Source organism: Balaenoptera physalus (assembly GCF_965194825.1).
Source record: "Balaenoptera physalus genome assembly, chromosome: 3".
Lineage (NCBI taxonomy): Eukaryota > Metazoa > Chordata > Mammalia > Artiodactyla > Balaenopteridae > Balaenoptera > Balaenoptera physalus.
The window spans coordinates 125,848,046-125,865,161 of record NC_138890.1 but is presented as its reverse complement, the minus strand read 5'-3'; the positions used below and the strand labels follow the sequence as shown (position 1 = coordinate 125,865,161).

Sequence of the window (17,116 nt, the reverse complement as noted above, 5' to 3'; positions counted from 1 at the left end):
GGGGCAGCAGCTAGTTTCTGAGGCACCGGGCTTGGAGTACAATGCTGTTTTAGTATTCCAAGGAACAGACGTAAACAACTGTGTTCAGGCCATGGCAACACCATCCAAAGCCCATCTCCCTGGAGGCCTGTACCCGTCAACAACAATCCTGTCATCTTGGACAGCTGGTCCACCACGTTCAACATGCCAAGTCTCTACTGACTGGCAACTCTTGGCTTTGTATTTTATTCTTTTTGGTGGTGTCTGGTGAATTTTTTTTTTTTAAAGAGCTAAGGTTCTTGCCCCTTTGGTTGAACTAGTTGGCTTCCATTTCATTTTTTCAGGATAACTCAGCGTATTGATTTTTCTTTTTGCTGATGATCAACTTGGCAACCATGCCTGTGGGGAAGCCATTGAGTTTTCTTGCTGTTTTAAGTTGGTTCTAGACATTTCAGACTGTCCCAGGTTAGCTGAATGGAGGCACTTACAGGGGTTTTGCGGCCACCTGCCCATTCTGAGAGGTCTGAGCCGGACCAGCCAGGTGTGGGGTCTGTTCTTTGCCAACTGTTATCCAGTGTCTCAGATGACGAGCTGAGCACTGGCAGGGGGGTCTGTCCTGTTTGTCACCTGTGGGGGGCCCCACATCAGGGAAGCAGAGGTGTCTGGTGTCCGTCTGCTTCCCTCCAGCAGAGGACGCCACCCTGGGCCACACTCACTCCTGCCCTTTTGAGGAAAGGTCTCCATTTCACGTCACCAACTGTTGCCAACTTGAATTTGAAGCCAAACTGTGTTGGGCTGTAGAACTTTTTGGATGTTTGACAGGTGACATTGTATCACAAGAACTCCCGAGAAGGAGGCGAGAGGTCTGAAAAACGCCTCCCTTGGCTGGTAGGCAGGAAACTAACCCTGGGGCTATTTGTACGATACAACCGTGGAAAAGCTGACTCATGTCTCCATGACTCAACTTCTCCTTCTCAAAAATGGGGATGATTCTGTCCCTCGAAGCTTCCTGAGGCCACTGGGCAGGGGCAGGAGCTATGTTCAGAAGTACCTGAGTCCTGTGGCATAAAAGCTCCCTGCTCATAAACAGGCATGACTATTTATCATTTTGTTACTACTTCTCATCCAGGCCGGACTTTGACTTCTGGCGGAATCCCATTTCTCTCCTCTTGGACTGAGTGCTTGAACTCTTCAGGGAGCAGGTTTGTCCCCCACAAAAGACCTCTGGCTCATCAAATGATAGTTATTGACCAGCCTCGTGCACAGGGCACAACACTGGCAGCTTAGACTGCAAACCCTCCGAGCACAGACTGTTTCTCACTCTGTGTTCAGTACAGCAACTAGAAATTAGCAGCAATCAAGAATAAGTTGAGATCATCATCTTGGGCTATTTTCTGTCTGGCAAGCGTGTGCATCCAGGCTTCTGCCACAGGCCTTCTTAGCAAAACCCCTCTCTCATTCCCTCTGTCTGCTCCACAGCCCCAGGGCACAGCAGCCTGCACTTTGTGGGCAGCAGCCGCTCTCATAACTGTACCTATTTCGGGCAGACACTGAGGGAACAGGCAAGAATTCCTGCAGTATTAGATTGGGAAAGAAAGGATCTGCCCTGGATTTAGCAACTTACACATCTCAAGTAGGAGTAGAAAAATTCTGAATGTTGGAATAAAGAAGAAAACCAAGAACAACAGAGGGTATATTTATATGAGCTGAGGAAGAACATTGAGGGATGGGGCTGCAGTGAAAAACGTTCCCTCCACTCCAGGTTTGGACACCCCTGTCTGTCTGAAGCAATGACCTTTCCCTTCTGATGCTCTGGCAAGAGCGCCAGGATTTTCCCATGAGCTCATAAGGATGGGCTGTTTTCATTTCTCTAGATAAATTTGGAGGAAGACAGATTTCACAATGGAATCTCAGAATAGTCACCCTCAGCTAGAACCTGGCTCACAAGATTGGGCAGCTAGGCATGTGGCAGAAAAGAACATTCCATCTAGGGCAATGTTTTCAGGAAGCATCCCCCCTACTGGGGGAAACAAGGGGGAAGGTTACAGAGAGAAGAGCAGGTAGGGAAAGAGGATCCCTTGAGCTAACACGTCAACATTTTCTTCTTGTTCTTAGTGTGGACGTGTGCTTCCAATGTACTCAAGTGAACATCCAAAGTGGAAACCATCCAAGCAGTGCCTATTTTGGACAAGCCAATCTCACGGCAGGAAGAACAAAGAAAGAGTCAACCGCCAATGGCCAAGATACAGAGTATATCACATTTGCTCACATTCCACTGGCTAAACACAGAAAGTCATATGGCCAGGCCCAAAGTCAACGGGCAGGGAGTAGACTCTGTTCCGTAGCAGGGGCCACCTTAAGTCACAGGGCAAAGGGCAAGGATGGGGAAGCAAAGGAGCAGCTGGGAAGGACAATACATTCCACCACAGCCCTGTATCATGACACACTTATGTAGCTAGTATATCCCTATCCTGTGGGCTTGGGATCTTTTTCCAAAATCTGCACAGTACTTTAGGAGATAGCAAGTCCTTGTAGACTTTCTTTCTTTTTTAAATGGTGGTACAATATACAAAACATAACATTTACAACAACCATTTTAATGCACACAGTTGAGTAGCGTAAGCATGTTCACGTCGTTGTGCTACCATCACCATCATCCACCTCCAGAACTTTTTCAGTTTCTTCAACTAAAACTCCAACGGAATACTAACTCCTCACTCCCCTCCCCACAGCCCCTGGCAACCACCATTCTACTTTCTGTCTCTATGAAGTTGACTCCTCTAGGTACCTCATACAGTATTTGTCTTTTTGTGCTGGCTTGTTTCACTTACCATAACATCCTCAAGTCTCATCCACGTTGTAGCAGGTGTCACAATTTCCTTCCTTTTTAAGGCTGATAGTATTCCATTGTATGTATGTATCACATTTTGTTTATCTGTCGATGGACACTTAGGTCGTTTCCACCTTTTGACTGTTGTGAATAATGCCACCCATAAACATGGGTGTACAAATATCTTGAGTCTCTGCTTTCAATTCTTTCGGGTACATACCCAGACATGAAACTGCTGGAAAATATGGTAATTCTATGTTTAATTTTTTGAGGAATGCCCATATTGTTTTTCATAGATTGTGGCCTTTCTTATCTCTGAAGTTGTGGTAAGCAGAGACTTCTGCTGCTGATGACTTTTCTCTGTTTTTGCCCGAGCCACCTATTCAGTCCCTCAGTCTGCTTCTTCCCATGTTTGAGAGTATTAGTAAGAATTTTTAGGATTTTACTAATCCTAAAAGGATTAGTAAAGGTGACTGGTACTCACCTTCTTTTCTGAGTACCAGTGACGATGGGTGGGTGCAAAGTTAGACGCCGCGTCAACTGTGGACTACGCAAGACTTCCCTTCAGCTACCATTTTTCGGTACTGACAGCAGAAAATTATTCTGCCTCTCTTGTTTGCTTGTTGTTGGTTTTTTTTTTTTTTTAAGTCCTTTTAAAAATCCTCTTGTTTATTTTATTGGTTTGGGGGAAGGGAGATTCTATATTATTGTTTTATTCTGTCATTTTATCCTGGAAATCCGTTTCTTTAGTTTTTGCTTAAAATTGTAATATACAATTTCAGTGATGGTACATGTCTCAAAAGAGACTGCAGCTCCAGGCTAAAACATTGTTTTAAAATTATCTGTGGGTTATCACATTTTCCACAGCTTGTCAAGAGAGTAAAAAGTTCATTTTAATTACGCTAACGATTCTCACTAGGAGCTGTTACAATTTCCTTTATGTAGCAGAGGAAGGCCAGTTCTGTGGGTCTGAATACCTTGGCTTTCATGAATAATTCAATAAGGCAGTTAATAAAGATGAGTAATTGTTCACATGCAATTGGGGGTGAAATGATGGGAGATTATTCAAGCTTTTCTCAGCAGAGCTATGATATCATTTGGCCAGGTTTCTTCAGGCTCCCTTGCAATGCGGGAAGATTTTGAGACGTATTACATAAATCTCTGCTCTCAACTTGGATGAAACTAAATAAAGCATTTCTTAGACTGTGGATATATGCTCAGCAGGCACTGTAGGCCTCAGCATGGGAAGCTCTAAGTGAAGAGCTCCCAAATATCAGGCTTCAGCCCCAGATGAGGCTTTCAGAGACCTGATATTGTCCCTTGGTCCCTACAAACAGCCAATCCCTGACCCTCGTAGCAGAGTCAGCTTCAGTAAAGATGCAAAGATATTGCAGATCGTCTCAGCCTCCCTGGTGCTGGAGCATGGAGTGTGGCTCAGTCCTGGCCGCTGCGTCCTGAGGGTCCATGTGCTGCAGCTTCTGGGAGACTCTTTCTCCATGATGGTGACACGCCAGCAGAAATAGCCTCTGCCCTCTGCTAGCAGCTGTCTCTTCTGCATGCACCCCTGGAACTGCCACGGCTGTCTTGTGGATAAGGGAAGCCATGGGCACATGGAGACAGGCCGAGGGGAGAGGTGGGGGGAGGCCTGGGTCCTTTAGGACCCTGTGGAACAGTGGACTTCCATCTGGAACTGGAACTGCCCTGTCTTTAGTGTTTAAGTCACTTGTTGTTTAGTTTTGTATACTTGCAGCTAAAAGCCTTCTTATTTGAAAAAAGATGTTAAATGGAAAAATAAGAACAAGGTAGTAACTTCCGCTAAAGAGAAATATATTCATGTCTTTGGGGTTAAAATGTACTTTCTCTTAGAAAGGTACTTTTATGGCAATAGTAAATGATAGATTTTTTAAAATGTCTTTGCTTGGCAAAGCAAAATGTTAGCCACTCTACATCCGTCTTCAAAGTAGTTTGAAATTTTACTGGTCCATGAAATCTGAAAGTCTGGGAACCACTGCTCCAACTTGAGAAAAACTCATTTTTGGACCAGGACTAGGAATTGGGTTTTCGCCCAGTTGCTTTCCTTTCTGGCTACTCCTTATATGAAAGACTTGTGACTCCAAGTCCTGCCCTTCACTTGGTTTCCTGCTTAGAAAGATGAAAAAGGATAGGAAAGACTAGTTCACTAAGCTTTCTTTTTTGACCAAGATATCAATAAACCATTGCTCATTCCCTCTCACTCTCTCTCTCCACACACACACACACACACACACATGCATGTGAACACACACATACACGTACACACATGCACACACACGTGCATGTGAACATACACGTACACGTACACACATGCACATGCGCGCGCACATGCATGTGAACACACACACGTACACACATGCACATACACACACATGCACACACATTCTACAGAGATGAATTTTCTTCTTCCTATTTACCCATCACCTATATTTACCAATTATTAACATTTGCCATATTTGTTTTATTGTTCTCTCTCTGTCCCTCCCCCCATTAAAAAAATCAATTCTTTGAAAGCTATGTATTTGCAGACATCATGACACTTCCCTACAGATAACTTTTAATTACACATTTTATTCCACAGTTGAGTTTGTTACAATTAATTATTAATTACGTATGGTTACAGTTAGAAATTTTGCAATGGAGTTGGAGTTGGAGAGAAGTTTCGTTAACTAGTGTAGATTTTGACTCGCTGATTGTAAAGAAAAATATGGCTGAAATCATTTGCAGCAACAAGGCAGTTACAGGAAGGCAACACTGTCTTGTGCCACTAAGGCTGGAAGCAGCCACGGTCCAGAAGGGCCAGAGAAGGAGGATAGTTTTCTCCAGGAGTTACTTGTTTTTGGACCACTCTTCTGGGACCAACAAGCAGAGAGGGATGCTGAATGTTCCTCTTCCTAAATGTGATTTGCAACAGAGAAACAGGATAGGCACTGGTGGTGGCAGAGTTGTTTTCTCATAAATCCTGGTGTTCCACAGTCCTGCTGGGCTCGACGTGCCAGCAGATGAGTCTCTTAACCTCTCTCAGCCTCAGTTTCCTCTTCAATAAAAATCAATAATAATGATGATAAGATAATGGACAGAATGCACCTACTATACTGCCTGGAATAGAGTATACAATAGGTGCTCATTAAGTGGTATATACAATTTTTATTACTTTTTTCAAGTTTGGGGACAGTAGTTTTAAAAAGAGCAAATGCAATTTTACAATGAAAATATAAATTTTTAAAATAGTAGTGTAGTCTTTTTTAAGAGTCTTTATCTTTTAGGGACATGTTCCAAAATATTTAATGATGAAATAATTTTGCTTAAATAATCCACAGTAGAGGAGTATAAATGGAAAGAAGGCTGGTCACATGTTGATAACTGCTGTAACCTGGGTGAGGAAGGCTGGAGTAGTTAAACAAGTCTCTCTGCTCTTTGCATATGCTTGAAAATTTCCAAAATAAATAAAAACAAAATAAGCAAAGTTGATACTTTCTTGACTAAAGCAAAAAAGAAATTGAATTAAATATCTTCAGCAGTGCAGGAAACACTATTAATTTCTCAGCACCCCTTACTCTTATAAAGGATATTGCATTAAATAAGTACACAGTCACTCATTATTTTCTTCATTAGGACTTCCTGAAGGGACCCCATCTGTCTTACCAGAGCTTTTCTCCTAGGCAATTATCAGCAATTGAATTATTATGAAGTTGATGCAAAAGATACATCTGGTTAGACTGCTGGAGGGGGGAGTTGTAAACATGTTTAAAGTGAAGTTTTCTTCTTGATTTGGAGTGACAATGGACTCCAACAGTGTCCCTGACCATAGCTGTCATTGTTAATTTTGAGGAACAAGGATTCCTGGCCACCTAAGAAGCCTTTTTGAAGCTGTTTAGAAAGAAAGGGTGTGAATTTTAAATGATTTGGTTCTTTCAGGGGGGAAAAAAAGTATAAAAATTGTGGATTTTAAGGCATGTTCCAGCAAAAATGTTGGGAACAAAAGTTTGGTTTATGTCTTGATATTTACATGGGTATCTGTTGTATAAAAACCCATGGTGAAAATTCACCCTTCAAAGTTGAATGAATAAGGGAGTAACTCTCCTCTTCAGAAGGCCACTCTGGGAGTTCCTCACAGCAGTAGTCGGCCCCATAGATTTGAGTTATCTATTTACACATCATTAACAACTTCCTTGAAAACTCTAGGAAAAAGGCAGACTAAGGGAGAAGACACTCAGGGCTGGCTTGTCAGCCCCACACCCGGTCAATTCAGGATCGGGGGGCAGGCTCATCTTGGAATTATCATTTAAGCCAATGGGAAAGGACTCAAGCTACAGGAATGGAACACACTTACAGTTGTGTAAATCGCGGCACATCCCAGCGGTGAGGAAGCAGAGCACCGGGTCTTGCACACTTGGCAGCAGCTTCGCTCGTGTTGCTGGCAGACCTTGGTTAATTAGCCCTCTGGAAGGACAGCTGTTTGCTAACCTCCAGGGTCTGAGACAGTGGTTTTGCCTCCTGTATTTAAGGGTTGACTAAATTCTGAGAGGTCACAGACTTTTCTTCTCCCTAACAGATCACACGCCAGTTTAGGTGGTCCAGGTTCCAGCTAATTTTAGAATTGGAAATAGTATAACATTTAGTGAAAGCTTGTATTCTATCAGTCTTAAATTGGATTATACAGCAGTGCCAATAATTTTTAGACAAAACACCAGCACTTCTGTACACAAATGAGTGAAATCCTTCAAAAAAGTCACTTACTCGAAGAATATTTGGAATTGCTTTTGTGGTATCACCTGGGGTCAATTTATAAGACACAGAAGATTTTGTAACCAAAATGATTATATGCAAATTACTCACCAGATTTGGTTTTGGACTTTTATGAAAATCAAATCTATCTTACCCTGGAAGATAGTCTAAACAAGCAATTTTAAGACAGTTTTGAGTGATGATTTTGCTCTTAGAATGAGTACAGAGTGATCTCCGGTGATTACATGGAAGGGAACAGCACTCATTTGGAGAGTTAAGTTCTAATGTATCGATTTTAAAAGCCAGACTTAGGAGATAGCTGGTACATGCAGTTTCTGCAATTGAGATTAAATGTGGGAAGAAATAAAACAGTGGGTCCCCTCCTCCTTCCCTCCAGCAGGAGCTTCCCACATTGGTGGGGACTTGGCTCCTGAGCACAGCAGATAATAATGTCTTCCGGGCCCAGCCTACAATCAGAAAATCTTCAAAGATAAATGTGGCTCCAGGTTATTACCCTGTTTCATAATTTCAACATATACTTCCTTTTTTAAATCTCAAAATAAAATATATTTAATTTCTCAATTTTACAGTTTTCTGTTCTAAAGTTTAAAACTCTGAATCAAATTATTTTTTATTGCAATTAGTTCAGCTGTGATAACTTTTTTTTTCCTACCCATTTTAAATCAAACTCACATTTTAGCCACTTCTGTGGGTGTTTTTTCAAAATATCAAGCAATGCTTATTATTATCTAGATAATAAGTACATACTGTCTTTTTGAACTTGGGATGTCATCCTCCTTTGCCTTTGTATAGATACATAGAAAATAAAAAATCAGGAGATTTTTTTATTCTAACAATAATACACTCGACAAACAGGAACTAAATATTGATTCATTTATATCAGATTAACTTGAATGATTAAAAATAAAATACCAAAATTGATGATATTGAAGGAAGGGGAAGAGAACAGTGTGCTTTTTGCTTGCCTTTGGACCACAAAAGCAATTCCTTAGTGTATGTGAGCTTTGGTTTTCCTTCTTCCCAGCCCCTTGAGTGACCTGGCTTGGGGAGGACTTAGGACGGAGGGCAGAGGCACACGAGGTCCACCTTGCCAGGCTGTCAGGCCAATGCAGCTGCTGGCCTGGGCACAAGCGTGGGCGGCCATCTGCGGCTCTCAGCACAGCTGTTTGGTAGAGGGCCAGCCAAAGCCCTGTCGCTGGGGTGGAGGCAGGTGGCCAGTTGGGCGGCCGATACATTCTGGCATGGGCTGAAAGAACACCTGGTTCCACTCTGTGGACCCACCACAGAAGGTCAAAGAATGTGCTTGCTGGCAGCTACGCCATGGCCTGAGCTTTCAAGCCCCGATGGTCCTGCTCTGACTGAAACAGAGAGAAATCCACCTTTCTTCTTCAAAACTTACCCCAAAGCCAACACGGGAATCATTCTGCTCCAGTTGCGTGGAGGCAGGTCAGCAAGGCCATCTGGCATGTCTGGAAGTGGTGTGGGGGGCTGTCAGGCAGGGACAGGCTCTGTGATTCAAAACAGGACATTTCAGGGGAGGTGAGAGCCTTCATGTTGTTTGGCTGCTGCCATTGCAGACACCGTTCATCCTCCAACGTCTTTGACCTTCCTTCTCCAACTCTTCCCACAAACTCTAACCACATGCTCAGAAACCACTTTTGGGGGCTTCCCTGGTGGCGCAGCGGTTGGGAGTCTGCCTGCCCATGCGGGGGACGCGGGTTCGGGCCCCGATCCGGGAGGATCCCACAGGCTGTGGAGCGGCTGGGCCCGTGCGCCACAGCTACTGAGCCCGCCTGCCGCAGCTGCTGGGGCCCGCACGCCTGGAGCCCGTGCTCCGCAAGGAAGACAGTAGCCCCAGCTCACCACAGCTGGAGAGGGCCCGTGCGCAGCGGCGAGGGCCCAACGCAGCCAAAAATAAATAAATTTTAAAAATATATATTGTTTAAAAAAAAAAAAAAAAAAGAAACCACTTTTGGTCCCCACCTGTAATTTTGTCACCAGACATAGGAATTTTCATAGTGAACAGCGAACACCACCTACCAGACAGGAGCCCAAAGTTCACCCTTCCCTGTCCCCTGAGGCCCCTCCTGAGGCCTCAGGCCCACTGCTTCCCGGGAAGCAGGACCCCGCTTCCTCTGGCCTGGTGAGTCACTTTCTCTCTGGTAGAGAAGCATCCTCCCCAGCTTCCTTGTCCTGGAGGCAGACCAGGCAGCTCCCTTCCGTGTGTCAGAGAGGTGACTCTTCCTCATCGGTCTGTGACTATTAGCAACTTAACCTCTCTGAGCCTCAGTATTGGCATCTGTAAATGGAGATTGACAGTATTGTCCTCAATAGCTTTGTTGAGAGAATATTCCATGAGAGAGCATATGCTACGTGCCTAGCACAGAACCTGGGCACAGTAGGGCCTTAGCAAATACTGCTATGAATGAATGACCGCGGCTGATGCCGCTCTCCAGACACAGAGGCCACACCTGGCCTGGACTGGCCCTAGACTGGCACTTCCTCAGGTCACCTTTGCTTGGGATTTCAGGGGCCTCATCTCATAATTACTGTTCTGTGGGCCCATACGGTAGCCTGCTATCCACAACTGCCTTTGCTGGGGGCACAGACCAGGCCCTCCAAGAATTATATCCGCCTTGGGCTGGTGGATGCCACCAACTCTTGAGCCATTGACCTGAAGAAGTACTCTGACTGCTAGGAGGCCTGGAGCTGGTGTGATAACTTACCTCTTCTTATGTGAAACCTCTCTGTAAGGTAAGGTATCCAAACCAAGATCCAAGAAGCTCAAGGCTTTCAGTGGGCTAAGGAAAGCCACTGACCAAGAGACAATGTGGGCATAACCTTGGTTTCCTCCAGCCCTCAAACCACTATTCCATTTCTGGCCTCAGATATCATCTGTGGATGAAATGAGGGACAAGCAATGCTAGAAATAACCCTCTGAGAAAGAGACGGGAGAACAGACCATTTTCCTTTTAAGTTCCAGCCTGAGGTTTTGAAGTTTAAGGCACAAAACCATTGTGAAGAGCTGCTCTTTTTAAAAACATGTTAGTTTATTCCACACATTCTGATGATATGCATGAGACAGAATTGCAAAAATAGTTAATCTGTCCCTTTTTTTATTCAGAGAGTGATCTTTTTTCTGTGACCACTTATTTAGAATTTTCCAGTCCTCCTGGCCTATGACTTTTTTCTCCCTGAATTACATTTCTCCTCCCTTCTTTTAAAAGTAATGAATCTTACCCTTGCCACACAAATTCACATATTTTTGTAACCAAGATCAATAGCCAACTTTCTTCCTAATTTACTTGAAAAAATGTCACCTGGCCTCGGGAGGTGGCAAAATCTTTTAATGGAAGGCAGACTGTCCCTGGGGTCAGAGCCCTAAGCAGGATAGTGCCCTGTAGATATTCCACCGGGAGAGAAACATTAAACCAAAAGCTTGAAAACAACTGTAGATGAAAAGATAGACTTGAATCTGAGGAATCTAAGCTAAGGTAAGCCTTGTTTCTCAGTATTCCCCCCCCTCCCTGACCCCTAGGCAGAACTACCCTTTGCAAATGCAGTGGGAGGTTAAAATAGTCGGTGCCAGGGTCTTCCTGTTAACTAAGAATTCATAATACTTCACCACTTTTGGTTCCTAAGATGACCTTGGGGAAGTGCCCCCCAGGACTTTCTAATCACCTCACTTGATTTCTTCTAATGTATACAATTGAATCTGTGGGGGAGGGATATGGGGGTAAGTGCATTAAAACACAACCACGTCTGGACATTGTACATCTTCTTATGTAATTGATGAAGTTGTCATTATGAAAGTACTCAAATAGCTAAGCATGCAGGAGGGACACCTTCAGATTAACTGCTGAGTTGCCTTTGCATATGATAGTATCCCCCAGTTTAGCAAAGCGGCTCAGCCTAAGAGGACAAGTCTGGAGGCAGAAAAGTATGCTCACCAATGTTCTTCGTTCCCAGTTGAGTCTGAGTAGAAAAACCCTTCAAGTATGAATTCATTGTTCAGCACCCTTTCCACAGTGAAATATCTTGCGTCCTCTTCTATGCTAAAGAATTTACATGGAAGGCAAAAGAAGCAGGGGGCAAAAGAGTTGTGGGCCGTGTGACTGAAGGTATGTGGGTGGCAGTGGCCAATCTGGACTTCCTTTCTGGTCTTAGAATAGCTGGCTGGTGGCATCTGGGGATATAGCCCCACCAGAAATAACTGAGGCCTTGCATTTAGATGTTACTGAAATACAAGTAGATGCAATCTCTGAGGAGGGTAATAAGAATGCAACAAGTGGGACTTCCCTGGCCGTCCAGTGGTTGAGACTCTGAGCTTCCACTGCAAGGGGCTCGGGTCCGATCCCTGGTCGGGGAACTAAGATTGCGCATGCCACTCGGTGCGGCCAAAAAAAAGAATGCAACAAGTTATCGCAATCCTGTACACTACCTGGAAAATTTGGATAATGTAGTGTGGTATTGCAAGGGATAGAGAGTCCTCCTATTGTGAGTTTAACACCAGCTTTTCAGGGAATAGACAACTTCCATCTGAATCATTCTTACAAGCTGAATTTTATTTTTACTAAATTATCTATGTTAAAAAAAAATCTGTGCCTGGTGTGGAATTTCACTCCATCAAGTGTTACAATGACTTTTTCATTTTCATTACAAGCAGGAGATTGAATGTAGGACACGTGTTAGGAAACATGGCAATAAATTAGAATATAATTTACAAAAGCAAAAAAAAAGTAACAGTGTACCACATTAATACTGAGTATAAAATAATAAGCAACAACTAATCGCAATAATACAAAGGTAATTTCATTCTGTATTATTAAGGATACCTATGTGACATTCACTCAAATAATAAAATTCTTAATGAAATGGACTGTTTAAGGAGTCAGTTGGGTACGCTTACCTTGCCTTTTTTGGTGGGTCTTATGCCAGTGGCGGATACTGCTCTCAGCCACGGGGTACCAGTTTCCTTGGGGTTCCCTAAGTAGCCTATATATATTTTGGAGGGCCAGCCATGGTGGCTCAGCATCTGCCGACAATCCTATTGTTATTATTTAGGAATAGAGCATCATGTAGCCACGTGGTTGACGACAGAGTAGCAGCAGTATTGTGATGTGCTGTGGAATATGACTTTTCTTCACTCAGGTTTAAATTCAAGGCCAATTGAAAGTTTAGTCCTGTTACACATCCTGTGCTTGTTTCCTTCTAGAAAGGTAATCTGATGCTGTCCCCGGGAGTTCTCTGACCCCTGGCCTTTGGTGCCGTTGCACACCCCAGAGGGACATGTCTGCCCTCCTCTTCTAGCACCAGTTGGGGTGCTGCACGGGGCTCAGGGGTATGGCCCTCACCATGTTAGTTCCCGGGTGAGGGGAAAAGTAGCCTTTAGTCAGTAACGTAAGGAATCTTTTTGAAATAAAAACATAAGCTGATATTTACGTTGGAGAAAAGCAGATCCCGATAGCAAACCTATGCCTAAAATGCCAGAGAAACCAACCATCTTTTGTTCGCTTATTTTATTTCACCAGGGCACATTAGCACCAAGTTAAGTGCTCTTTGCAAGGGGCCAAAGGAGGTCAGTGCTGGGGCCGTGCTGCTTGTGGCTGCCTGCCCTTCACTGATGGCTGAGGTGGCACTTGGGCTATCTTCCAAGGCAGCAGAGATTGGGGTCCTGGCCACTCTTGTCTACTGTCAGTCGCTCTCTCTGGAAACTCAGGGACATGAGCTGTGGTGCTGAGAGAGAAAGCAGGCGAGGAGACTCAGATGATGGCGACTGAGCACACAGAGCAACAAGCGTCCCGTGCTGACTGTCCACAGCAAAGCTGACACTTGGTTTTGAAGTCTGTGAGTCTCCCTTTCTGAAAAAACCTAATCAACCACTTTAGGTTATGGTGTACGTGACACACCTGACATGTTGTTTCAGAGCACAGTGATGGATTTAAGCCAGACATACTCTTTAACTGCAAGTAGTAGCTTTACAGAGTAGCTGTTTGGTTTGAGTTTGAGGTGTTGGTGTCGCAAGGTGCACGCATGTGCAGGACACAAAACACATTCATCAAGATCCTGCTGCAAGTGTTCAAGTACAAAATATTCATATAAGCAAGTACCCTCTTTTTTTTCCTCTTTTTTAAAAATCTCACTGTCAAATCTCTTGATGAGTATGATGTGGACTGGGAAAATGTGAGCTTAGTCAGTTTAATTTAGGTGGACTTGATTCTAGAATTTGACTTGCCCAAGAAATTGGGTTTCACATTTAATTGCCATTCAGAGTATCCATAAAAAATACAAAATACTTGGTTGAGTGACTATTAAAATGATGCTTTATGATCTCTAGTCTTCATGAGTTTTTCTTCTTTGGTTATTATCCCTTGCCTACTTTAAAACTCACAGAAATAGCACATCTATGTGCAAGCACACTCATCTACCCACACACTCAAAAGCGCTCGCACACACACACACTTGTTCTCATATAAATAAATGCCCTTCTGCCATATCAAAGAAGGGACATCTGGAACCCATCGTAATTGTCAGCAAAAGGGTCTGCCTGGTTGTCACTGAGCCAGTCTATCTTTTGCATGGTATCATCTCAGCAAGCTCAACATGCATATGCAACAATCCAATAGGGCAGAAGCCGTTCTGTGGCTGGAGAGGATGTAAACACAAGTGAGTTGGGGTGACTCAAATAAGAACTGAGGCATCCTGTGTGATGGCAGCAAAGGGCCTGGTACTTCAGTCTCTACCATACCCCAGGTCTGGCTTCTGCATGAAATTGAAATGTTTTTCTCTTAAAGTTTTAATGGAAATCTCAGCTTCACTTGCACAATGGCAAGTTAGCCACAGTCTTTTAGCAGTGAATTTATAGACTTGCACAGCTGCAGTAACTGATGCGCTGCTTTAAACTAAGTCCTTCATTGTTGTTCAGTTTAATATAGTTTATATATGGCTCACAGCAGTGTTCAGAACAGGGGGATTATTCCTAAGGAAATTAAGTGGAATGAAGAAAAATAATACAAACTTTCATTACTTTTGGTTTATAATTGCTCCTTAAATTACAGTTCAAAGCCCGTTTTAGAATTTAAATCATGGTGCTGTTGTAGTGATAAAGTATAGTAAATATTTTTAAGCTATGACTTAAGATTTCTGAATCTTCTTTACTTCCATAGTTGACCAAGTCAAAACAGCTACATTTTAAACAGTTTTAAATACAAATGGATTCAGTGTCATTGCTAAGTCCATAATAAAAATTATCTTAATGGTCCAAGGAGGTAAACAGGCTATTGGACTTACTCGAAAGAACACAAACGTTCCACAGTAAACAAGTCTCCCTGTGTTGTTTGGATCTCTCCAATCTGGCATTCCCTCCTAATACCGTGTCCAGCACTTTGGATCAATAAATCCCACTTCACAGAAGTTAAAATAATATTGAAATCCTGTCAGCTAGGGCTGACCAGTGGTTACGTTTTCCACAGGGTAATGCATTTGCAAGGACATCAATCCTCTTCCTCTGGGTGGCTCTCTGTGATGGATGCATTTCCACGATGAAATGACAAGGCGCTCTCTCTGGCTTTCCATGGGTCAGTGTCCTTGGCAGGTCTTACAACACATCTGTCTGAAGTATGCTCTACTGCAGAATTTGAACTTCAGCACCAGTGGGCAATAAGCCACTTTGTTCACATCTTTGCACTCTAATGAGTGAGGGCAGAAAGGGGAAAACAATTAGAGGCACATAAACAAGTACATAAACAATGAGCCTGGATGTCCAGCAAGGACCACCCCCTCCCCCCGCCCCATCCCGCCTCCTTGGGCCAGTGCACCTTGGCTTTCACATTCGTGTGGTTTTTGTTTTTGTTTTCAAGCATACCCTGTCTGGTACACCCTACCAGAAATAGTCTTTTGATACATTTGAACACAAATTAAAAAAAAATGATTGCAAGGCTTTTCTCCCAGACTTTTATAAGTATGGTGTATGCCCACTGTGTCTTGAAAGAATTACCATTTGTTGGGATAAGTGATCACTTTAGACAGCTTGGAAACATGAGTCATTTTTCTTACAGCGCTTTTATTGCTTCTTTCTCAAGGGTTATTTTATTCAGCAGTGCAAGGTTATCCAAAATCAAACATGAGTTGCATTGTTTGATACCAAAGTACACATGTCCCAGGAGAATTTCTGCATCTGTGGGGTGTGGGGATGGGCCTCGGTGAATGAAAAGGATTGCTGACAGTGGCCTAGATTCAGCAACTACACTAGACAAAGAGGAAAACTTTGAGGGGTTGGCCTCAAATGGCAGCAGTCTGTGGGTTATGGAAACATGTAGAAATGTCTTTTTTTAATTTGGAAGTGAGACATGGCCTTCTTTTTTCCTATGTGTGTTTTCTCCTCAGTGCTAGAATTGCCACAGTTGAAGTCTGCAGTTCTTGCAGCCAGAAGGTGAATAAATGATTCTTTCTCCACCTCCCCTTGAGGTTGGTTGCACAAGATGGGGCTGAGGGGCCAGTGCAGAAAAAGAGACACTGACCTTTGATTCTCAGAAACCCCCGCCACCCCCTACAACCTCACTACTGTTAATAGTGACATTCCTCTCCAGTCCTCTCTTCAATCTTATCTGGGGATTTTAAAATACTTTGTAAATCTAGTAATTACGTTTGCCTCCCAGAATCAAAGTTCCACCCTCGTTTTTCCAGGTGGTTATACTGCAGCATCCTGGGTAAACTGTTTAAGGTAATTAGAATCAGGCAGAACCCTGGGAAATGTTCAGTGTAACAGTGTTGTTGTTGCTTCCTCGTTTATCTTTCCTGGCTTCAGAAATCCACTAAAGTTCTAAGAGATCATGTACATGGTACATGAGCCATATGGTAAATATGGAAAATTAAATGCAAAGAAATGGGAAAGTTTCCAGTTCTTATTATTAAAAAGTAAGGAAACAATTTTATTGATCTCACTTTCAAGGCTCTTTTGGTGAAAGACTGAAAATTTTAAACTGTAACCCTTACTCCTCTGAAAGCATAAGCTCTGCCACCATCGAACTCCCTTACTTGAGATTTGATTTACAAAGAGAATAACAGAAATTTGAATAGAAACTTTCTACACTAAGATTTTCAATAAATTTAAGTTTTGGCTGAAAGAAGGTAGGAGAGACATTAAAAATTTAAACTTTGTAGTAAAAAAAAGAAATTGGATGATATTTGGTGAATCAAGCTTGAATTTGAGGTGAAAATATCTCCATATATTTTATTTTATTTTATTTTTTCCATATATTTTATTTTATTTTAAAATTAATTAATTAATTAAAAAAATTTTGGCTGCATAGGGTCTTCGTTGCTGCACGCGGGCTTTCTCTAGTTGCGGCGAGCAGGGGCTACTCTTTCATTGAGGTGCGCAGGCTTCTCATTGCAGTGGCTTCTCTTGTTGCGGAGCACGGGCTCTAGGCGCATGGGATTCAGTAGTTGTGGCGCACAGGCTCAGTATTTGTGGCTCATGGGCTCTAGAGTTCAGGCTCAGTAGTTGTGGTGCCTGGGCTTAGT

At 43.2% G+C, this 17,116-nt stretch overlaps 1 protein-coding gene across 9 annotated transcripts in view; it reads right to left on the bottom strand.

Annotated features, from left to right (window-relative positions):
• Positions 1–3,432: 3,432 nt before the first annotated feature.
• The window catches only part of ADAMTS6 (ADAM metallopeptidase with thrombospondin type 1 motif 6), a 279,209-nt gene continuing 265,525 nt past the window's right edge, over positions 3,433–17,116 (bottom strand). For all 9 annotated transcript variants that reach the window (XM_082457107.1, XM_082457108.1, XM_082457111.1 and 6 more), the window contains one exon: positions 3,433–15,279. In XM_082457107.1, the coding sequence (XP_082313233.1) occupies positions 15,170–15,279 (110 nt within the window). In that variant the 3' untranslated portion in view covers positions 3,433–15,169. The remainder of the gene's footprint in view (positions 15,280–17,116) is intronic.